General features: G+C 39.8%; 1 protein-coding gene across 4 annotated transcripts in view; it reads right to left on the bottom strand.

Moving 5' to 3' along the window:
• Nucleotides 1-4,898: 4,898 nt before the first annotated feature.
• LRRIQ1 (leucine rich repeats and IQ motif containing 1) overlaps nt 4,899-25,401 on the bottom strand; it is a 96,617-nt gene continuing 76,114 nt past the window's right edge. For all 4 annotated transcript variants that reach the window (XM_077934778.1, XM_077934779.1, XM_077934780.1 and 1 more), the window contains 4 exons: nt 23,898-24,021; nt 20,492-20,552; nt 16,329-16,449; nt 4,899-6,094 (listed from right to left, as the gene is read on the bottom strand). In XM_077934778.1, coding sequence (XP_077790904.1) covers nt 5,961-6,094; nt 16,329-16,449; nt 20,492-20,552; nt 23,898-24,021 — 440 coding nt within the window. In that variant the 3' untranslated portion in view covers nt 4,899-5,960. The remainder of the gene's footprint in view (nt 6,095-16,328; nt 16,450-20,491; nt 20,553-23,897; nt 24,022-25,401) is intronic.

Raw genomic sequence — 25,401 nt, 5'->3', positions numbered from 1 at the left:
GTGTGTATTAAAAAACAAACAAACAAAAAAACCTCCACCGACATGAACAGGCGGTTTCCCCTCCCCGTGATGGGAAGTCATAACCCACAACCTTTCAGTTCAATGGGACAAGAAGACATCCATCCCAGAGTGCATCGCGCACTGTTCTCGCTCTTCTTCGCACGGCAGACTGCCAGAGGGATAAAACCACGTTGAGTTTTGGTCAGCAAAACCCAACAAGCAATCTTGTGGCTCCCCAAACTCTCAGATTTGTTGTGGTATCGAAAGGCCTGTTCGTCAGCAGGCAGGCACTGTTCCTCGACGGTCCGTTTCAAAGCAGCCGAAGTCTCACTCGTGTGGGTTTCAGCTCTCCAAAGCGGGGGAGGGAAAGTTACTGGGTCCGTTTCCACGCAAGGCATGGAAAGCAGACCGTGGAAAGCACAAGGTCCCCGACCCTACGACTGAGGTTTGATCTGCTAGGATAAAGGATTTCTCACTGACAAGCTCCTCCACAGTAACTGGCTTGCGGTAGATCGGAGCCCCGATTTCAACGCAGGGAGAATCTTGCGTTTATTTCCACCCAGTGCGCTTAAGATCTGGGGGCGCTATCCTCTCTTCTGCCCTGATTTGATGGTAATTTTAATTGGCGTTCCTTGTTACTGTTTTTGGACATCTGGGCTGTATTTTGGGCATAGCCGTATCTGTGCTGTATGTTTGGCATAGTTCTCTGGGCTTCGGCAGGCGGGCCAGATAAGTAAACCATAAATAAATAAAACAAATACTCCCAATATTAGACACCTCCACCCTCAGACGGTGAAGGAACTATTTCTTTTTGATGTCTTCAGGTCAAGATATACTACATGTAATTGGAAGCGGCGTGATCCGAAGCATGTGCCCTTAGAAATCAGAGCTGGAGAGTCCTTCGCTTCCAGAGGCGCCTCTGTCGTGGAACTGAAAGGGGCACTTACTGCGGGACAGAGGTTTGCAACGGATTTCACGCAGCCCAAATTTAGTTTATTAGCCCCAGGGAGTGGGACGTGGTGGGGGCTTGAGGGCTCTTTCAGCTTCCGATCTCCAAGCCCATTTCCTTGGGAAGAAGGCCCAGTCATTTCAGCCGGACACTTCGGGATCAGGCTCCTGGGAAGGCGCCCATAGTCATAGTTCACAGTGTAGCGTTATTGGTTTCGGATGTGGATCTTTGTCATTCGAGGTTTTATCATGATGATGATAATTTTGGAAAACCAATCGGGAAGGATGCGTTCGTTGTATGAATAGAGGAGTCACAAAACAAGCAGCTTCGTCTTACAGAGCTACAATTCCCAGTAGCCTTAAAAACTACAGTTCCCGAGATTCTTTGGGAGGAGGTCGTGCTTTAAATGTGCTTTGAATGTATTGGGTGGGCCTGTATCACTTTGCATAATCCCCAAACCTTATTATTTGTAAGTTCTCCTGGTTTGAGATGCTAAAGGAAATTCCCACTATAATGGTGAGTCTTGAAAACTCACGTCTCCTAAGTTACAAACTGCACCTATCGATTGAAATTGACCGCCACATAGATTCATCAATGAATGAATCCCAACCATTTAACCGAACAAAGTTTATAGCGCTGCCTAGATTTGCTTTCACAGATCAACACAGAGGAGAACCTGTTTTGGTGTCTCTAGCCTCTTTAAAATGGACTCAGCCGGATCCTGTTCAAGAGACCGACTTGTTCGTTAATATTCACACGCGGTACAAATAACGTGTTTGTGTGTGTGTGTGTGTGTGTGTGTGTGTGTGTGTGTGTGAGAGAGAGAGAGAGAGAGAGAGAGAGAGAGAGAGAGAGAGAGAGAAGGAGGGAGGGAGGGAGGGAGGAAGGAAGGAAGCCTTAGAAACACGAATACGCAGCTATTGGACGAAGCCGTCCACTCTGACCCACCTGGGGCCAAATCGGAGCCCAGCCAGGCCCATAAAACAGCGCCCCGAACGACGAGAGATTGGATTTGGGATCAGCAATCCTGATTTGCAGAGAATACTAAGAACTTAACCGGAACGGCAGTTCAGCCACCTCCAGCGTTGTAGCCTCTGGGAAGGTGTTAGGGTACTTGGAATCTGAATCTTTGTACTAAGGCTAGTTTTGCAGGTCAAAGAAAACAACGCCTTTCGCCACGAGTGGAATGCATTTAAAAAGGATTGTTGTGTGCCTGTCTACACTGTATCCTGCCACTACTGAGGTCAGTGGCAACTTCCTCACACGATTTCCAGCCCTTCACCACCCAGAGATGGAGTGAACTAATAGATTTTATAACTAGAAAATAGCCAAGCGTCCAGAACTGTATTGGATTGGGAAATAAATTGAAATGAAAGGTAACGGACAACCCCATTTGGATCACTTTAACATGAATGAGCAGCTGCTTTTAGCACTACTTAAAATGTGTTCTGGGTGACAAGTCTGTGATTATTATTTATTAGATTTCTATACCACCCTTCATCTGAGGATCACAAGGTGGTTTAAATATAAAAACACAAAAATGCATAACAAAGTAACAAATAAAACACTTTGTTTTATATGCAAGGATATTGATGGCTCATCTCACCTACCAGTAGCAGAGTCAGGGCAAAACTTGAAGCCAGCATCTGCCTCTCCCTACCCCACAGTGCATATGCTGAAAATCCCAGTCTAGGATGTTTCTGCAACAGATATTGGGCTTCTTGTACAATTCTGGCAGCAAGATATTTCCATTCAGTTGTTTTCTCTGATGTAAGTCATACCAAGTTCTTGTACTTTAACATCTCAGCATTATTTCATTAGGAGTTAAAACATTTTTTTAAATAAAAAAAATCCTTTTCCAGTCTGCTAAATAGGGAATGATGAAGGCCAAAGGAGACAAAGACTAGTGAGCATAGTGAAAAGGGAAATAATTCTTGGCTGTGATTTGCTTTCTGTGGTTCACAATTTGTATAGGTTTCTTTAGAATTTTGCTTATGAGGACTAGAAACCTGCTTTGCCACAAACACGGTCTGAAGTCCAGGGATTCAAAGTTCCACAACACAGGGCGCTAGCATGGCTACACAAATGCCTGTGCATCATGCAATCACCCCCATATGGGAAGTGCTTGCCTCCACTGTTATCCCCCTTCCCACAGCTGTCATTTGGTTTGGATTGCACTGGGAATCAAGGCCATTGCCATAAATAGGCTGCAGAGGAGCAAACATGTCAAACTGTAATCACTCATGAAACAGGCACACAATATGCAATTAACAACCTATTGGAAGTAACTTCACCTGGAGTCAAAGACACTGACTTTCAATGTTCCAGCCTACATGAAGCTCAGTTTTCATACTTAGAAGCATAATAAGGCTTACAGCCAAAATGGGGTTCGGCTCAAGGTATGGCAATAATGCATTGCAATCTTAAACATGGTCTAAAGGTAAAGGGACCCCTGACTGTTAGGTCCAGTTGTGGACGACTCTGGGGTTGCGGTGCTTATCTCACTTTACTGGCCGAGAGAGCCGGCATACAGCTTCCGGGTCATTTGGCCAGCATGACTAAGCCACTTTCTGGCGAACCAGAGCAGCGCACAGAAACACCATTTACCTTCCTGCCAGAGAGGTACCTATTTATCTACTTGCACTTTGACGTGCTTTTGAACTACCAGGTTGGCAGGAGCAGGGACTGAGCAATGGGAGCTCACTCTGTTGCAGGGATTCAAACTGCCAACCTTCTGATCAGCAAGCCCTAGGCTCGGTGGTTTAACCCACAGTGCCACCCACGTCCCTAAAATGGTCTACTCAGCAGTAAATCACATTGAATTCAGTGGGCCTTACTCTCAGTTAAGTGTGTCTAGGATTGCAGCTTCACCGAAGCTCTCTTCAGGCATTACTCATGTGAGAAGCATGTTGAATGGAGTTAAACATGCACTGTTTTTCCCCATGCCTTCCCCTTTCAAGCAAGTAATGTCTGAAAGAGGGCTACTGGTATCCACCATTTTAATTTAGTAGCTTCTTCATGGGCACTTCTGTTGATGGACATCTATCAGAATTATATTCCACACTTTTCCCAAGGACTTCAAAACAGTATATATAGCTCCCTCTCTTCTTTTAACTCCATCCCTGGAAGGTAAGTTAGGTTGAGCAAGTGGACTGTGGCCATCCTGTATGCTTTGTTGTCAAGGCTCCCCATTCTAAGGTCACATCCACATCTCATACAACTTAAATAGTTGTGGCTTCCCCCAAAGAATCTTGGGAACTAAGAATCTTGGAGACCCTTAACAAACTACAGATTCCAGGCTTTTGGAGGAGAAGCCATAACTGTTAAAGTGGTAAAGGACTGCTTTAAACATATGGTGTGGATGTGACAAGTCACACACCACGAATGGGAAACTTTTCAGAGTAGAAATGGCATTCTTCCTGAACAGAATTCCACTGCTGAGATTTTAACCTGGACAGCTCAATTCTGAAATGTCTTAAAGTGAGAATACTTGGACATCAGTGAATTTACAGCTAGCAACTTTGCACAACTGATTTTCACTGCACTTTCTTTCCAAGTGAGTGTGCTTAGGGTTTTGGACTGCATCTTCTTAAATCCAAGTGTTGGGCAGGTAAGTCTGAAAGCTGAAACCATCTGTTTAGCAGCATTTTCATTTTAAAAAATGAATTATGACAGGAGACATTAAAATACAGATTGCAATTCAATACCCAAATCTTTGTGTGCAGTAAATAGCTGGCAAGACGAATGTGCAATTTTCTATTTATCGCAAACCCAGCCATAAAATATATTAGAGGTCCATACTGCTTTGGTTTTCCCTACAGTGGTCTTAGACAAAGAGAAACATTTCCAAACCATATTAACTTGAAGACATTAATGAAAACAGACAACATGATAGGAACTTTACTGTGTCAGGGAATGTATAATATATTCTAAACACAGCCACAACATATTAATACATCTTTTTTATTTTTATTGACTGAAGCCTTGATTTTTGTCTTAGCTTTTCTATTTCAACAGTATTTCTGAGTGGGTCAAGGCTCCAGTGGGATATAATGACACCAAAGTAAATAGAAGAGTTGTTTCTCCAGATTCTGTCAGCAATTTGTACCACGCTAACCGAAACATTGCTTCAGTAAGAAAAGCATACATGCATTGAAGTAATGCAAACAACATTAGTATCAGTGGCATGGAAGGGACGGACTCATCATGAGGCTACAAAAGGGTAGATTTTGACCGATACTGAAGTAATAGGCTAGGACAAAATTGTTGTGTGATGTTAAAAGTTATACTTTAATTCTGGAAAATAGGGTAGCAGACCTGAAAAGTAAGAAGACTGCCAATGTACCACAAAATAATAAACATAATTTGGAATTATGAAACAGATCTTAATATCACACTACTGAATTTTAATGTGCTGTGAATGTGCATTCATTCACCCCACTGGGGTGTGCAACTGCTGGGGAGAAATTGATGCATTTTTTACACAAAACATATTTACATCATTAATATGTTTGGAATAAGATGGACATTCCACATTTTACTTTTTAACAGATACATATTCCAATCTACAAAGCAGAGAAGCAAAATACCTAGATTTGGGCCAATTTGATTTTGATTTGTTTTGCTTGATTGAGAGGTACAGGAAATGAGTTTAAACACATGTACTTAAATCCAACTGTGGATCAGGCTATCTCGGTCACATACCACTGCACAATCACAAACCATTATTGTACGTATACATCCATTTGTTCACCGGATCATACCAGCCATTTTATAATAATTCCATACATGCTTTTAAACCATACTGCAAAAATAAATTTCAGATACAAATATTGTAATTTCTCTGATATTTATAAAAGAACTTAGCCAAAGAAGAAGAAAAGGTGGGAAATCATGCAGCGTAAAATAAAATACAGCATACATGGAGCTGAGGAACTTTCCATCTGCAGAATCCAAAAAGAATGGCAATGCACAGGCTCACCATATGTTTTAAATGCTGAAGGTCCAATGACTATTTCAAAGCTTTTGCCTTCTTTTTGCCACTTCCCCATCCACCGCTGAGCTGAACTGGATGGTCTCGAAATGAGATCCGCTCTTTGTGCGAGGGCCCCAAAGGTGATCTTTCAGGCACAGGTGCATCCTTTTCTACACAAGAAGAAATTGGTATGAAAATGCTGTTGCTCAAGTCATCTTTAAAACAACAACAACAACAACAACAACAACAACAACAACAACAACAACAACAACAACATAGCAGCCTCTCATCATGCCTAATTTTGTTACTTAGTTCCTAATTCGAAAAGTTTTAGCAGAAAATCTAAGCTACTTTAAAGCCATTAACTGATTAAAAACTTTGATCTCAATGGCAATTTGTGGATATTTAATATGTGTGTGCTCTCTCACACATGTGTTTCTTCTGAATAATTGCAGATAAAACATTCATTGGCCGGGAAATCACACTAACCACATTGGCGGAAATAAGAGATGTGCAGAGTGACAACAATGTGATCAGCACTGAATACTATTTCACAAGGGAATGCCTCTGATTAAGCATATACATTTTAAACACATAGTTAACACATTCACAAATTGCATTGATAATTCATTCACATTTACATGCTATCTCACAACTGAGATTTGTAAAAAGCATGGGCAGGAACAGTATTTTAGGAATATTAGAATCAAATTGAAAAAATCCAGACATATAATTTACATATTCATTGTTTCCTTTTTGTGTCCAATTATTTCTTCGTCATTTGCACATACCGTATTTCATGAACACATAAGTGGCACAGAGATATCATTTTTATGGATTCTGGCATTTTTTAACCACATGAAGAAAATTCCAGATGATTTATAGGGCCAACGGGTTACTATTTCAATTTCTCAGCCCAACATACGCTCGCCAGACTTCCACCAAGGGAAAGACAGAGGAAGTCACCATTTACTCCACTGAATAAGAAATGGAGAAAGCTGACCTAAATATTGAATTTTTATTCAAATCTTAAGTCTTCAATGGTAACTATGTAGCTGTCAATAACACCTTCAGAAATTTCTGAGTACTACATAGGGCTCCAGTCAGCCTCAAACAGGAGCCATATAGCACTCTCTGGGGCTTGTCAGATGTAGTTTTATCACTTCCCTCCACTATACAATATAGTGATCATGGTAATGGGTTCAGGATGAGGGCTGGCTGCCCATCCTGAATCTGAGTGCTTCATTGCTCTATAACTGCTACTGTCGGTGGTTGAATACAGCACTGCATGTGTGTGTGTGTCGCTTGCCACAAAATGTTCCTGGCCTCCAGGGTAACCTTAGCTTAATTTGACTAATTCCTCCATACCTTCATCATTCCACAGTCCATCTGCCCACAACCACACTGTGATAATGTGCATTCTGTGCTGGATGCAGGTACATTTTGGGGGTGCTGCACACACATATCGTTCCTGTCTTGCACCATACATATATATAAGGCTCATCCTGCTGGAAGGGTTATAATCCATTTTGTACCGAGAATGAACTTCTCAAGTGCTTTCTGTCTCCCTGTGTACACAGAGGGCGCTTTTTCATGTCATCTTCTATTGGGGTGGACTTTCTGACATTGCAAGGCCTGTGCCAATTCACATTTTCCAGTCTAGCTACATGCACTAGGAAAAGCAGGGAACAGACCATGGGTATAACCTCAGATTTGTATTGATTTAGATTGATGGGGCAGGGCAGCTGCCCCCTTGCCCTCCCTTGGCTACACCCATGGAACAGACTGTATATTGATAAATCAGTACATCAGTTTCTGTAGTCTCTTTTTAGGGACAGCTAGCATTTTGAATGACCAAAAATAATTTCAAAAAAGTACTATGGAACAACATGTGCTCACCTGCAGTGTGGCATTACATCATTTCTGCCCACAGCCGGGAGGCATGGGGACACAAATTTAGGGGAGTAGATAACACCAATGTGTTGGTGTACATGTACTAGTTGGTATACATACCCACCTATGTGTACAGACAACATGGATAGTGGTGGCTGCTTTGCCTAGTGAAGAGGTGTACAATTAAAAAGCACTATCTACAAAAGTGCTTCACACTGTGAACATAGCCTAATTGTCCATTTCACACAGCGTCCCCAGTTTCTGGTTCATGCAGACATTCAGCACTTCCCAAAATGGAAATGAGAGTGCACATTGAAAACAATGCAGAAATGAGTCATTATAGTTGTGATTAAGCTGTACTGCGCCCTGCCCCCAAAAGCAAAAGACAGGAATTTCTGTCTTTCATTTTAAATGTGAGCCCAAAATTCCCTCTCCAGGCAATTAGAAGTCTTGCTCATATTTTTCTCATCACTATTCTTTCGACATTCTACAGGTCATGGAAGCTCACAGGTCCCCCCCCCCCTTTTTATACAAAAACCTTTCACATAAACTTTTGCATACCTAATTAACAAGTATGTGAAAACCAGAATCATGGGTTGTATCCAAGTAAGTCCAACTCAGAGTAGAGCCATTAAAATTAATGTCTGGTCATGCCCATCATTCTTAGTGAGTCTATGTTGGATATAGCCACTTGCTTTTAGGTGGTCTCATTTTGCTTTCAAACAGACACTTGCCTACTTAGGTTCACTATTAGAAGGAATGTGTAATTTTAATGTAATTCCACATATTAAATTAGGAAAATATGCATCTTTCCATTTGAGTACACACCAGCTGGTGCCAACTTCAGTTCCTTGAGATGCATAAGTCTTTTGCAAGTATATTTCACAGTATGCGTTTTGTTTATACATTTGCAGTGTATACAACACGGCTACTAAAAGTGGATATGGCCTCTAGATGGATGTGTTTATAGTCAAAATCATCCAAAGCCTCTGATATGGCTTCGTCTGCTAAATGAAGGTAATTCAATGACTTTAAAAATATTAAGAAGAGCTGGTTGGATCAGTCCAGTGGTTTTCAACCAGTGTGCCATGGCACCCTGGGGTGCTTTGAATGATGGTCAGGGGTGCCATGGGCAACACTGGTCTCTGTCCCTCTTCCCTTCCCTCCCTCCTCTGATGCCCTCTCATGTCTCTGCCTCCCAAAAGCCTTGAATGGATGTTTGTCATAGCAGCCCTGGCTACAAGTTTCCCAGGTGAATGGTGCCTCTGGGGCTGGCCAGGGGGTGCTTCCCAGGCCCCTGTGGGGCAGTGTGAGAAGGCACCTCTCTTTGGGGTGGGCAGCTCAAAGACTGGGGGGGGGGAGCAGCTGTGGTTGCCCAGAGGACTCCCAAGAAGAGGGGAGAGGAGAGGAGGCTGAGGGAACACGCCACAAGGGAGGGTGTTTGAAAAAGGGTGAGAGGCTGCCAGCTCTGCGAGCAAAGGGTGACATAACTGGGCTCCTGAGCCCCACAGGGGTGCTGCAGAAAGAATGTAGTGGGTCAAGGGGGCCGTGGACTCAAAAATGTTGAAAACCTCTGGATCAGTTCATTGATCTATCTAGCTATCCATTGGCCAACACCCAGTGGCCAAACAGCTGCCTCTGGGAAGCTCCCCCCAAAAGACCTAAGCAAAACAGCAATCTACTCATTTGCAATTCCCAGCAGTTGCCATTGTAATACTTTAGCCCCAATCCAGTTAAGTGTAATCATGACCAAGTCCTGTTGATATGGACAAGCCATAAACTTAATTCCATCACTTTCAATGGCGCAATGAGATGTGACACAATAAATCTGTTATCAGGAACAACATTTCCCCATAAGTTAAAAGGGGTGGGTGGGAGAGAGATGCAATAGAGATGAGATATGGAAATAAGGGTGAGAGCAGGGAGGCAGTTAACTCTCTCCCCCCCCCCCAACTTGGTTTTTCTAATTCATTCCTGCCCTAAGCTGCGAATTATCCCATGAAAGAAAACATAGCCACAAAGCAAACAGCAACCTTCGGGTGTGAGATTCAAACTGTTGTGAGAAAAGGGTTTAAAAGTTGCACTCCCAGCACCAGGCTCTGGGTTGATTCATACCTCTGTGGCTGCATTTAATGCTTAAGAAAATGCCTTCACAGTAAAATGCTGATCACATATCGTGTCTAGTTTGAGCCTTAGTCACAATTAACTTTAACTGTGTCCCAGTCTTTGCTTCAATCCTCTGGCGCTTAGAAGTATGTAAACTAGATTTGTGTGTGTAAACCATGGGTAGGCAAACTAAGGCCTGGGGGCCAGATTCAGCCCAATCGCCTTCTAAATCCGGTCCGTGGACAGTCCTGGGAATCAGTGTGTTTTTACATGAGTAGAATGTGTCCTTTTATTTAAAATGCATCTCTGGGTTATTTGTGGGGCCTGCCTGGTGTTTTTACATGAGTAGAATGTGTGCTTTTATTTAAAATGCATCTCTGGGATATTTGTGGGGCATAGGAATTTGTTCACCCCCCCCAAATATAGTCTGGTCTCCCTCAAGGTCTGAGGGGCAGTGGACCAGCCCCCTGCTGAAAAAGTTTGCTGTCCCCTGGTGTAAACTCTATAACCCTGCTTCTTTAACAGCTTTCACCAGAACTTATACCAATTACAAGAAGTTGCACTTAAGATTAGAACAGCAGTATTAAGGGGAAAAAATAGATGTGGTTCATCTTATGTGACTGAGTTGCATCCAGACATTTCCCTATGTGAATGGAAGGATTCCTTCTTGTACAAATGGTACTCTAATCCAGTGGATGCTTCCACTCACTGGATGCTTCTGCAGGAGGCAATTTCCGCTGATCTCTTCCTTGCTGCAGTCACTGCATACACTGTTCCGGAGTCCCCCCCCCCCCTATGGAGCAGAGGGCTGAAGAAGTAAGAAGGAATTGCTGAAAACTGTCTCCTCCCCTTTCACCCTCGGAAGCCCCCAATTAGTGAGACTCTTCTTCAGGCAAGCCTGGATTCAACCCATGCTGTTTGGTTAATCAGAGATAACTCTGGACTTATAGTGAACTTTCCCCATTAAAATTATAAGAACCAGATAAGGATCTCTATTCTAAGAGCAACACTGATGTTAATCCAGTTATGCCTTTGGTGAGGTTTCTAATTAAGCCAAGTGAGAAAGCAACATTATTGAGTTTGTCTGCTTCCTTAACTGGAGGCGTAACTTTAAGGTTGGAAAATTGTGATGAGGAAAAGGTAGGTGGGAGGAACAGCATTAGAGTTTTTGAAACTGTAATTTTCTTGTGAAAGAGTCAGTCCCTCATTTTGTGTTTAGACTGAAGAAAGTGCTCAGGGCTATTGTTTTGGTATGACATCTTTGATTCAATAATTGTCATTATAAGTTGCTGCCTCTTATAAATTTTATGAGGGTATGAACTATTTCTTTGTCTATCTTTATGAAATCTATTTTCTTATCTTCCTTACTTCCTACCCAGCCTTTGTATCTCTGAGTCTGTTTTCATTTATAAAAATATTGTTCTGAAGTGGTTTGGCACTTCGAGAGATTTGGTGAAAAGTGTTACAAGACTACCACTTAAATAGCAATAGGATGCAATCTATCCTGAGCATCTCTTCCAAAAAGATCGTGGAAAGGAATGAGAATTGTGCAACTGTACTCTAAGCTTCCTTTCATTCTAATATGGCTTGGGTAAGAACAACAACAACAAAAGAAATCCTGCTGGGCTGTATCTAAAACTTTGTATTAGGGACTTGAGCTTCAAAATGTGATTTTCATTTGATAAATAAAATAAAATGTTTACTTTTATTTAATAATGGTATGAGCATTATCTTTCCTAAAAGATACCCACCAATCTGCTTATTTATTTCATAAACTGTATCCTCAGTAAAGGAACCTGTATTATTGAATTTGATGTTAAGAGCCACAGTGTATCCTGTAGCTTCAAAATCCCACACAGAACTACATGGGGAAGTGCAAGTGTGACTTGCAACATAATGTTGTGGCCTGGGGTGCTCCTGTTTAGGTTTCAGACAGACATTCCTCCATTCCCCTTATACCCTGGTTTTCTGTGCCCCTGCTCCACCTATCAGTCTAGTGTGCCCACTAAACACCAGTAGTCACCGGGCTTCATTTTGCCAACTTTTAAGGATTTTGCTCCCCTCCCTGTGGTGTTATTTTGGCTACATAAGTTCCAGCATTTGAAAAACAGATTTCACTGTATGTATATATGATGTGACATTGCCTCTCATAACTTCAGCAGCGTTATTCAGGTGCTGGATAATTTCTTATTGCATTGCTTTTATAAATATATTTTTGATGGAGAAGAGAGAGGACATTCTTAAGTGGACAGTTATGGCTTCTGGAATCATTGCCTTATTCCTTTCTGCCATTTAGAAAATGTATGTTGTGTACCAAGCATAATATGGGTGTAAGTAGGTGTAGCAAGAGAATAATGATTTATAGTGATCTTTATCTTCCTATCTGATACATCATTGTTAACAGAAAGTCAAGGAACTCTGGGAAAAACCAATCAGTAAATTCTCCTGTGTGAACTCCATAGAAACACACAATAATTTTGCCGCAGCAGAGCCACTACTTCATCAAACAGCAATCTTAAGTGCTGATGTCTATGTAGCTTAACTGGGCCACTGGGAAACAAAAGAGAGATACCAACATTCTTGGTGTAGCATTGAGGGATTAAAAATAGAAGAAAAAACCCTCTGTGGGGAAAAACTCCAAAATAGCCTAATAATATATAAGATTCACAATTGATGGGGTGGGAAAAAGGAAAGTGGAATATAGTACCCACGAATAAGGAATGACTGGCTGGTTTGGACTCTGAACACTTCACACTATAACATTCTGTTACAAATCTCAACTTGCTGCATGGCTCCTAGCTAAGTTTACAGTACAGTACCAAACATATTGGTACTGCCCTCAACCTCCCCATCTCTAGTTTTTCTTGAGAGTTCTTCATGTAGGATAACCCTTCATTTCAAAGTCAACAAATGTGTTAGGAGGAGACAAAAGGAAACAAAAAAGAACAGAGTTCTCTGCTTATGATTGTTACCAAAAGGCCGATATTTCATTGTAATGTTTCTGAGATCACAAGCCCTGTTCTTGTCAAACTAATGCCACAACAACCACACATTCATACACAAAAGCTACTCTTTATAAAACCACAATTACAATAACAGATAAATACAGAATTGGCTTTTTCCCAGTCCAACCTAGTACTACATCAAGTTTTGTGCATATAAACCATTACTGCCTTGATATGTTTTCACAGGAGCAGCAAGCCATAACCCTGGAAGCTGAATTCCTGGAACAGAAGCACCATGTTCTTGAAGCACCATTCCAGAAATTGCATACATGGTGGACCTAGCAAAGGTTCTGAGGCTTCTGGTGCCACATGAGGTCAATGATCTTATTATCCCTTTAGTAGATCAGAAGCTTCAGGCATGGAATGTGGGAGTCTTGCATGCTCCAAGGACTCTGTTGCAGTAAGAGCAGTCAGATGCCACAGCAGAGGCCTCACAGTATAGAAAAGGGTGCCCTCAAAATGTACCCAGGCTGCTCTACATCTGTGTCATATGCATTCCCCAGAGCTGGCATGAAATAACCTGAGTCTGCTCTTGGAATACTTCTGCCTGAATTGGGAAGTCCAAGGTATTTGGGTTGGGGTGGAAGCATCCTTTATAATCTATAGCATTTGGCAAACTGCATGTGTGTTTAGTATTACAATGTAAAATTTTGTGACCGTTACAATGAAAAAAGCGTTTGCTAGACACTTAGGAGATTTAAATTATTTGTACCCAGCTACTCAAAATTTCAATAATATTTTGAGTCAGATTTTAAGGTGCCTGCATGTACAAAAAACCTGCAGAATTAATTGTGTGCTGAAAAGACTTCTTAAATTTGAATAAATGCTCCTTTCCCCCAGGCATTAAGTTCTCTTCTCTTTAATCTATTTTCTTTGCTAATGATTTGTTCTGTGCGCTCTCTCTCTCTCTCTCTGCCCTCCCCCCCCCCCCGACTAAATCTTCTATTCTTTAACAGATGTCAAAGTTGACATTGGAACTTTTATTGGAGGGGGCAGGAAGAAAGAAAAATAGAGACTTTGCAAATCAGTGTATTGGCATACCATAAAGTCTGCTAAGACGTCATAGAATTTTCACCAGTCTATCTAGAACTCTGTGACGTATTTTATAATTTATCCAAATCCTTTACCATATTGTATTACTTAGCAGCAAAGACAGCATGGTTGTGTGTGAGAGGAAACCAGCTATTTAACAACAGTGACCAGAACAAATCTTTTGCTGCAAAATGTTTACATCAGTTTGAAGTTATATGAAATAAGTAGAATTTAGCAGGTTGGAGTTGAGTAACTCTTTTGTTATTTTTATTCTTTAAACAACGTTTCTTGGGTCTGTCCTGAAATCATTTATTTAAATATTTAAATCATATGTGCATACAATGATAACTGGTGAAAGCTTTTTTAAAGATAATGTACAATCAACAACTGTAAGCCTGCTAACACGACATGTACACACACACACACACACACACACACACAGAAATAATCACAGGAGAGGATTAGGCATAGGCCTCACAATCTTTTAGTGAATGAAAAACTGTCCCCCCTCACTGGCAAAGGGAAACTTTTACTGAGAAGGATGCACCATTTATCTTTTAAAAAAGCAAATAATGGAACTCATTGATTTCTAATCTATGTATTTCTATCAATTCAGTTTGCAGAGTGTGCCTTTCTCCAGGTCCAAGTCAACGAATGATATTTTCAAATAGATTTACTTATTATTGCAATTATTTATTTTACCATGGTAGGAAAAATGTAAAAGTGTTGTAGTCCTTTATATTATTAAGAAAAAGTGTTTCAGAGCATGACTGTTGCATGTGTTGCAATCTTACTCATGTTTATTCAGAAGCAAGCCCCACTTTGGGCTTTCCCAGGGAGTATGCAGAGGATTGCAGTCTTAGACTTCTTAGAATGTGAAATAGCCCAGACCAAAAACAAAAACAAAGGAAGTCTAGAGTTGCCATGAAAGAATTCTCTTTTGAAACTAAGAGGAGTTTCATAAAAGCATTCATCTTTGGAATCAAATTAAAAATATTAGCAAAAATCACTGGGGCATACAAACTCTCCAGTGCCAAAAGCAGCTAATTGACTCTCTAAGCCAAAATTACACTAAGCTTGAAAATTGATTCTCCAGATTTCTTAGAAAAATTAGATAGAATATAAATGAACATAGTAATGCAACAGACCTCAGCTTTATTCACTAATAAGTACCTTTGAAACATTATTATGTCTCAATCTTATTTTTTCTTATAGTTTTTAAATACTAAAATATTTCTGATTACTTTTTCTGGTAAACCACGTATTTCTACCTGTCCACCAATTCTTTATAAAAGCGCTATTTAAATATATGTTTCTGAATAAAGGCTGCCTGGTTCTTGTATTCAACATACACTTGCATCCTAAGCATTTCTGCCAACTCCATCAGACATTTTCTATGAAGGAATCATAACATCAAGGAGTGTGATGCTATACTGGTATAGTTTTGGTATGCCCAAACTTTGCAAGTTGTATGGTAGCAAAGCAAATCTTAGTGTTAGACTTATCGCAGTAGGTGCTTAACTGCTGTTTGTGGATTAATTGCATACTATACTCTTTTTTTGCCTTCAACTTCTGTAAAAAAAAGTACACTAAACTGTTCATGTCAAATTACTGATTTAATACTTATGGATTAAACAATTAAAAAGACAGAAGACTCTCATTTTAAATCAAAGCTGCACTACTAAAGTGAATGAAACCATGCCATTTGTCTCACTGAAAGCTACCAATGAGCAAGTGGTTTCAGGATTAGGCCTTAAGCGGCAGACAAATACCCATCTTCAAGAAACATCAAAGGGTTTGGTAGGGCCTAGAGGAATAAGTAACTAAATTATAGGTTAAACAAAATCTCTGATGATTCTAATTTTCCACGTGGTTTTATGCACACACATTATCATACACATTCTCTTTAAATCAATTTGTCAATCACTCTCCCATTCATACACATCTAGAGATATATGTATGCAGTGATATCCCCACAAAATGTTTAGGGGTACTCTCATTTTCCTACTCATATTGAAATACTGCCCCTCAATGAGGCCAAACTTAGATTCACAAAATGTTTAGGGGTATGCATACCCCTGTGTACCCCCAGAAAAAGCACTGTATGTATGTATATGTCTATACATACGTACATATCTCTTGCTCTGGATATGCCAGATACACATTTCTGTAGTTCTATGTTATCTACATGCATACACTAACATTTCAATATATCTATAGGCATACATTTTATATTCACATAAAAAGTAAGGGCAGAAGTAGAGACGAAACCACCACTGTCCTGCAAGGAATGTGTCATTTGATGCTAAGCCCTGTCAGGTGATTCAAGCTTTATCTAGCTGATTATTAAAAGGAAAGTACAACTTACTTGAAGGTCCTGCAGAGTGTCTGTGTGGCTGATTATTTTTTTCTTTGTTCTGAGTCAAAGTACTTCCACTGGTCATGGAAACAAGCTCTAAATCCGTGTCTTCTCTCCTTACAGGGCTTGTCTGGAAGCAGTGAAAGAGAATGTACACAATCAAGAAACAAAATATGACATTTTCTGAATGCAGCTCACATTACTCTCAAATAAACAAGCCGGCTCTGTCAAACAATCTTCTTCAGAATGATCCCACAATCCTTTATTGCTGCCCAGTCTGAACAAATGCACTATGTCAAAGCATTTTTGTAAATAGGAGGCGATCTTAAAATTGTGGTTTGTGATCAGAATCAGTGCAGCAACAAAAGACAACATTTTAGTACAGTAATTTTGAAGAAAATAAATCTTGCAGACAACTGATGAAACCTTAAACAGCTTAAGATCATTTACTGAGCAGTCTATAATTTAAAGTCAGAGTTGAAAGCCAGAAATGTTATATTTGATTATTTTTTTGCCATATTTGTGCTTAATCCAGAGCAAGTATCAGTTCTATCAATCAAACACTGAGTGAGTAATTTCATCTTTGCTACCTAACTAAACCTTCAGAAGAGTTTTTATGTACAGCTTGCATAAGATAATTATATTAAAATGTAACATATTGATGGATTTAAAAGAATAGAACAGAAAAAAGTTCTTTCATGTCAGTATGTTTTTAGATTTAGAATGGAGATTGAATAGAGAAATTAATTCAATGGCTTCAGCAATGCACATATCTGTACATTACAAATACTGGTCTTTCAACCATAAATCCTTGTAAGTAAGACTATTTATGTTTAGATTTATTTTCATGTAAGGATCACAGCCTATGAAACTGAAATGTACATACGAATTTAATTTTGCCGAGTTTAAAAATGTGTTATTTGTGAATGCAATGCTGCATTTAAGTTTTAAAACATAAATAAAATTACAATTCATAAATGTACTAACATTTTTAGTGAAATTAGTTGGTGCATCTGCAAGAAACTTAAAATACACTTACATCTTATTGAGGGAGGACCTAAGAATACAGTACAGTCTTTATTTCTCAATTATTTCAATGGACTAAGTGCTCTCAGCTTCTGAAGTGTATCTGTAATGACTGTGGTGATTCCAAGATCTTGGCAGAACAAATTAATGCAGTCATTCAGTGTTTGTCCACTCTTATAGACTGGAGTAGACTTCAGGTTTCTTGGATCTAGTTTGGTTTTGGTTTTTAATAGAACCCCAAGACCTACAAACTGGAACCATGTGCAGAAGACAGTTGGAATTAAAGAACAGGGGGCCTCTGAGAACACTCTGAGCCTATGAACTTGGTGGACACATTTCAGCAGCCTAATTTAGCTAGAAAAAAGTAATTATGTTGCTGTTGTTCCTAACAAAAATAAGAGACCCTTCCTGCTCAACTATTAATTGCCAGAAATCTAATTGCCAGTTGACCCTGATCTAAATTCTCCCAATCTGTTATACAAACATCTGTTTTATCCACTTCATTTGCGATATAGTCTTGCCCCCTTTTTGGAGAAGAGAGGTTTTGCCATGCTGATCCATGCTTTTGTAAGTGTGCTTCATTGAAGGCTGTCCATGAAGACAGACAAGAAGCTTCAACTAGTGCAGAATTCTGTTGCCCATCTCTTGGAAGAGGCTTACATTTGGGAATATATTCATCCTACTTTACAAAGACTAGACACCTTCTGGACTTAATTTAAGGTGGCTCTTTTAAAATCCCTTTATAGTCTGGCACCTACAGGTTTCTTAAAGTTCACCTCTCTCTAGATTAGCTGAGTTACTGCCTTAGCTATGCAAGGTTGTTCCTACTCCATGTGCACACATGTGAGGTGAAGACATACTTTTATCTTAATGATTTTGAGGCTGTAGAACAGGAGTCACCAACCTTTTTGGACCAGTGGGAAAATCTGGAATTTTGAGAAATTGCTGTGGGCACCACTCACAAAATGGCTGCTATGAGGGTGTATAGGAGAGCCCAAGACAGTGCAGACAGGGACTGAGCAGAAAGAAAAAATACTTTCTCAATTATTGCGGACTTGTGAGGAAATATTTCATTGCACCAGATGAGGTCCTGGTGGGCATACTGTTGGCCAAGGATGCCATGCTGATGAACCCAAGAACAACCTATTTGATGAGATACTTTGGCCTTGCGTCCTATTTATTTATTTGCAACATTTATATCCTGCCTTTCTTCCATGGACCTCAAAGTAGGATACTTTAGTCCTCACCACAACTATGTGAACTAGGTCAGACTGAGTTTGCATGACCTGCCCAAGGTCATTAAGTGAGGTTTATTACATAGCAGGGTTTGAAATAATAATAATAATAATAATAATAATAATAATAATAATAATAATAATAATAATATCTTTATTGTCATTGCCCCCTCTCGGGTTCTCCCAGTCCTAGTCTGTGCTTAAGCACTAAAACATACCTCTGGCAGAATGCTTATGGCCACAAAGTGGACACTGTGGTGCTGCGTTTCTGCTGCTGCACAGTCTACTGTACTGATTGTTATTTTAAACACTTATTGCTGGTTTTTATTCTTTTATTCTGCTGGGAGTCATCTCAAGTTTTCAATAAATGTTTTGAAATTAATATATTCACGAGGTAGAAGCTACCAATTAACATGTCTGGCTGTATCAAACAGGTCTTAAAGAAGTAGCTTGATCTCTTTGTGGGCTTATACAAAAAAATAATCTGGGTTACTAGTCATTCAGACTGGGGGTAAAATTCATTCCTCAAACATAATTCAGAGATAAATCTGTATTATTATTATTATTATACTGTGAACAAAACCCATCCACATATTTTGTTAGTGTATTATGTTGTTCGTCAGAGGGGATGTAGCATACATGTGAGTAAAGTCAGTTTGCTATTCATACACAAGTAATTATTTTTGAGTGGTACTCTGTTGTTCACACAACAGGATTCAGCACCCACCCTAATACAGTGGTACCTCAAGTTAAGTACTTAAATCATTCCAGAGGTCCGTTCTTAACCTGAAAGTGTTCTTAACCTGAAGCACCACTTTAGCTAATGGGGCCTCCTGCTGCTGCTGCGCTGCCGGAGCCCGATTTCTGTTCTCATCCTGAAGCAAAGTTCTTAACCTGAAGCACTATTTCTGGGTTAGCAGAGTGTATAACCTGAAGCATATCTAACCTGAAGCGTATGTAACCCGAGGTACCACTGTACATTGTCTATTCTCCCTGCACCTCGAAATCTGAGGTACTGCTGAAAGTCAATGTGCAATTGAACAAGTGGAACAAGGGCTCACAACTCATGTTTATTTCTAAACAGCCCTTTACCTATGTAGATCACAGGCTGGTTTACAAAGCAATCACATAAAATATAATGAAAAACTAAAATCGCAGCTAAAACATTTCCCCCAATAGAATACTTCCAGTAATTGAGTAAGAACTTGAATGTTCATGCCAGTAAGACACTCTCCCTTATCTTCAAAAAGTCTTAATGAATAAATTAAGCTGGTGCCAAACAATAGTTACTGAGGGGGTTTATTGTAATTTTCCACAGTTGAGGTGCCATCACAGAGAAGGCCTTGCTTTGTGTCACCACACAACAGTGGGACTAAAAGTAAGGCCTCCCTGTTGATCTAAAAGCATGAGCAGCATTGCAGATGTGCTCCTTTAAGTAACTGTGTTCCTAGTCATTCCGGGCTTTTGAAATCAACACCTTACATTGCACTTGGCAGCTTATTGAATGCCAGTCCAGCTCCTGGCGGACTGGTAATGACACATGCAAAGGGGATAACCCACAATTGAGGGACAGATGACAAATGCAAAGGGCTTATGAATTATGTATATATGCAGATTTGATTTTACACAGCTCTAGTATTCAAAGAAAGGTCTCACCCTGATCTCAGAAGCATTTATAGGACAATCATATGCATATTTACCCATAAGTAAGTCACACTGCGTTCAGTGGGGCTCACTGCCAGTTAAGAATGCACGGGACTGCAATTGTAATCATTTTTTAATGCTGTACACTGAGTTAATGTTGTGCCCTGAGATCTTTTGATAAAGGGTGGCATATAAATTTAATAATAATAATAATAAATGTCCAGATTTTAAAAAACCAATTACCATGGTAAAAACAAAACATCTTACCACATGTTGAACTCTTCCTCCCTTGATAACCTCTGGATCTATCTCAGGTAAGAAATGTTTGCTATACAGTGAATGGAAAATGACAAATATGTCAGTAACAGAATAAAATGCATCAGAATACTAAAGCTAGTATCCAATGAACTATTTCAATTGCTCCAAGGGCTTTGGTATACCCAGTGAGATGTTTGCCTTATCTTTGAGCAACAAATTTAAACCACACAACACACTGCTTCCTCCCAGTCTTCTCCCTATTTCAAAAGTGATTTCCTAGGCATGTCAAGTGGGGTCTTGTATGACAAACCTAAAGCTTGCTTGGGCACACATAAATATCACTATTAAACAATTTATGGAGAGCATTTTACAATTGTCTCATGGCAATGTATGAATACCATAAACACAGCTAAACGTATTTTAACAGTATAAAAACCCCCAACTAAATATCGGTTTGAGAACAATACAAAATAAACGCTTAAGGCAATTACTAGGTCCTGTCCTTAAGTGTACATATTTACCTGTTGGCAAGCTTCACTGTAATCAATGGGACTTCTGGATAAACATATCTTTCCAACTCTACAATTCCATGATTCTATGATAGTTAGCATTGGGCTGTATGACACCTACTGCTTAGAAACTGCAGGTCGTCAAATGTTTAGCTAAATATCATTAAGAATTTTGGCTCTTATTTTCAGTGGGTTTAAGGAATATTATTTTTAACAATCTGGCTCAAACAGATAAGGAAGTCATTCATTGCCAGAAAGTTTAAGATAAAATTCTCAAAATGCAAGTTCTTTAATAGCTAGAAATTTATCGAATTTACTAGTGTATTGAAAGAGTATAAATTACACTTATCATTATCCAATCTTATTCAAGCAGTCTATTATATAGCAGTAATCTTGGTTTTGGTTAGATAAGTCTATCAGTTATTTGACCACATGGCTTCTGATTCCTTTCCAGTTGATGTTTTGCCATCAAGTTGAGGGTAAGTAGGATCAGTCATAATACCTAAATTATCCTAACAAATGCTATTAACATTAATGTGCCACACACATCTACAGAAGTGATTTAATATGATTTAGGCTGCAACAGTATACCTACTTATCTGGAAACAAGCCCAATTGAACTCAATGGCTTACTTCTGAGTAGGCATATATATAGGAGTGTGTTGCTAGAAACAACTGAGATTGCATAAATGACATTTGACCTTAATTCTAAAAAACTATTGTATTTATCTTCTCTAAATGCTTTTATGAAAATTAAAACCAGGGAATAAAATAAAAACTAAATTGTAATATCTGGGCCCCTCTGCTAACTTACAGAGCTCAAGATTGAAAATACTATAGTTTATGGTTTTATCTTTTCACCTGGTTTTAAAAAAACACATATTTTTCAAGGGTAAGTATGGCACTCATGTATATAAAAAACCTCCTCATTATATAAAATATTGTTTAAAAGGTTAAACTATACATTGAACTTCTATCTATTTCTGAAGACCACCATGAGAGCCTGGATAGCTCCGTTGGTTGGATTGCAGCGCTGATAACACCAAGGCTGCAGGTTTGATTCCTGTTTGGGGAAGCTGCATATTCCTGCATTGCAGGGGGTTGGACTAGATGATCCTCGGGGTCCCTTCCAACTCTACAATTCTGTGATTCTATGATTACTTGAGGATTGTTGCTTTAAATAATATTCAATATAAGTGAAATTCATTTCTAAGATGTTCTAACATTGTCTGGCATCTCACTCCTAAACATAATTAATTGAAATATACTATCTTGTTCCAAATAAGAATATTTTGGGGAGTATCTGTTGTCACTGACTTCCACTTGATACGGTTACCATTGCTGTTAGGTAAGCAGCTGCTCACAATGTTTAATTCAATTTGGCACGGGATTGGCAGATAGCGCCCTACAAAATCATGCTATTAACATCCTTACTGAGAAATCAATCGTGGCACTTTGTCCCTGGGTCCACTGCACCATTGATCTCAATACAAACAGATTGCAAATAAGGGAAGGGAGGGATCTGTTTAGAGCTATTATTGCAAGTAAGTAGGATATAAATGATGTTAAATAACAATAAATCAAAATTGGGAGGCACAGAGAACCTCGGACTGCCAGGCTGCCTATGGACAGCATGTTGCGAGACAGTAAGGTAAAGGGACCCCTGACCATTAGGTCCAATCGTGGCCGACTCTGGGGTTGCGGCGCTCATCTTGCTTTACTGGCCGAGGGAGCTGGCGTACGGCTTCCGGGTCATGTGGCCAGCATGACTAAGCCGCTTCTGGCGAACCAGAGCAGCACACGGAAATGCCGTTTACCTTCCTGCCGGAGCGGTACCTATTTATCTTGCACTTTGGCGTGCTTTCGAACTGCTAGGTTGGCAGGAGCAGGGACCGAGCAAAGGGAGCTCACCCCGTCGTGGGGATTCGAACTGCCGACCTTCTGATTGGCAAGCCCTAGGCTCTGTGGTTTAACCCACAGCGCCACCCGCGTCCCAGTAGTGTTGCATTGTAGTGCGCACCTGCTTCCTGGGGCAGAATTGTGTGTGCTATGGGCTGATGCCAATTATGTGTACTAGTTCCTCTGATATTCCACCAATTGGAGCCTGTCTCTTGTACTTTAGCATCTTTATTAATCGTGACCATTTTTTAAAAAAGCCCACCTGTATGCTTTTTGTCATTCAGCTGTCCCCCCACTGACAAGAAAACTCTGAGGAGTGTTTTTTTTCTGATCTGAGGGCAGAATTGCCTTGCATCTGCAGGTGTCATCTGCCTGACAGCCTTGATAACTATCCTCAGAGAAACTCTCTTTTGACTTCTGAAGAACCACCACTTACACAAAGATAAATCATTGAAGTTTAAAGGGAAAGCATTTCCTCAAATGTGAAGACCTGAAATTTTGTTTTTTTAAAAAAATAACAATCAAAAGCTTTGTATTATTTCTGCTCCCTTTTTCCTTGTGTATTTCTGTAAGATATATTGTCCACTCTAGCCCATGCCTAGTTCAAAATACCATCTGCCATGCCTTAGCATATCACTGCACTATTTAGTGTACCTGGTTAGCTATTAGATTACGATGATTTTGAATGCATTCTGTAACTTGGAGAAAAATATATGTTTTCCTGCATTTTTCATAAATACAACTATTTGGGTTTCTGACAGAAAAAATATTCATGGATATTATGAAGTGATATTTCATGCTGGCATGTCATAGCAATTCACTAAGGTTTGTGGCAGAATGAGATGCAGAATTTATTAAATTAATTCTCAACGGGAGTGTGTTTGAAACTTGGCAATCTGGCCTTTGGCAAAAAAAAGCATATTTGTTTTAGGACAATTAAGATGGGTTTCATGTTACATGATGTGTTATTACAATCCAAAAATCTAATTTAAAGGCAATGATCTCACCATTTTTCATTTCTGGGGCTAGTTGCTTCAAAATCCCAAACCTGTGTATGAAGCCATTGGTATGTACGTTCTTTGTTCCTTTCCATCTTATCTGCGGAACCATAAGCAAATGCTTCTTCCTTACCTGTGGATGAGAGATATTTTCAAGTTCTAACCTTTTGTTGGAACAAATGCCAAACAAACAGCACTGATTTACAGCAGAATGCTATGCAGGTTTATGGGGCAGTGAGAGAAAATGGCCTCAACAAGACTTCTTAATAAATATTCATAGGATTGGGCAGATAAGGTGGTAAGTAAAAACAGAAAAAAGACAGAGCCCGTATTTTCTCCCTTACTTCCTTTCTCTGTACTTTGTAGCACACAGAATATTTGCAAACTAAGGCTCCATATAGAAACAGAAAATACAAAATGTGTCTGTGGAAGGTTAGTAGGGCTACTAGAAAGGACCAGTTAAGTAAACAGGTATGTAAATAAGCTTCTATAATTGCCTTCCCTTTGATTATGCCCACACAAGATTTCCTCAAAAAACATTCCAAAGGGCAGGTCCCCTCCTAGTGGGGGCACTAAATAGCTGAGGTTTAACTGTGTCTTCTGCCTAGGGATGGCAGAGGATTGCCACAACTCTCATGCTTGCCTGAATTCCAAAATGGAAATGAAGCAAGCAAATATGAGTGGCATTACTTTTTTGCTGCTTTCTTTTTTAATCCACAAACATTACACAAATTATCACATTATTTTCTGCATAGTTTCTGTGTTTCCTTTTCACTGAAATGCCTTGAAGTTAATTGCACAATTAATTGCACGTAATTATGTTTGTTTCAGGCTTTCAGCCATAGTGGGTAGGAAGACAAATAACCCAGGTTTTAATAGAAGCCTAACTGTAACAGAACAGAAAGCTCTGATTGTGATGAACACTGGATGGGACAGGAATTGCTGCCTCCTTATATGCCCACTGTGCCATTTCTGAGTTTTTACTGGTGGTCAGTTTTATTCTACGAGCCTTAGCTGGTTCCAAGGTGTGGTTAGCACTCAGATCTTGCCCTCTCCATCTTCTTTCCAGTCACCTTTGACTGGATCTAACTATCCAGGGGTCATTTACCTTTAACTTTTACCCACCAACCTTACTACTGATGAGCTTCTATCTCCTGATCCTGCACTGTTCTCAAGGGATCCAGGACCTTACTCTGTTCTGCTTCTTCCTATTTTATGTTTGTTCCCTTGAGTGACATCATTTCTACTTTTCATGTGCACCTGGGCCATGGCTAAATAAGATGGACTCTGCATTGGGGTGGCTTGGGATGTAGGATGTACATGATGGACTGCGGTGACAGAGCTTATTTAGAAGGTGTTGTAATTGCAGTGCTACGAAGATGTAAAAGAAAAAAAAGTGGAGGGAGATGGGGATAGCTTCTGATATCAGAAACTAAATCCTGGTCAAACTCAGTACATGTACAAAAAAAAGATGAATCTGCAATATAGAAGGAACAGAAAGAAAAGAGCACCA

Source organism: Podarcis muralis, chromosome 10 (assembly GCF_964188315.1).
Source record: "Podarcis muralis chromosome 10, rPodMur119.hap1.1, whole genome shotgun sequence".
In the NCBI taxonomy this organism is placed as follows: domain Eukaryota; kingdom Metazoa; phylum Chordata; class Lepidosauria; order Squamata; family Lacertidae; genus Podarcis; species Podarcis muralis.
Note: the sequence above shows the minus strand (reverse complement) of the source record. Positions and strands in the feature narration are given on the sequence as shown.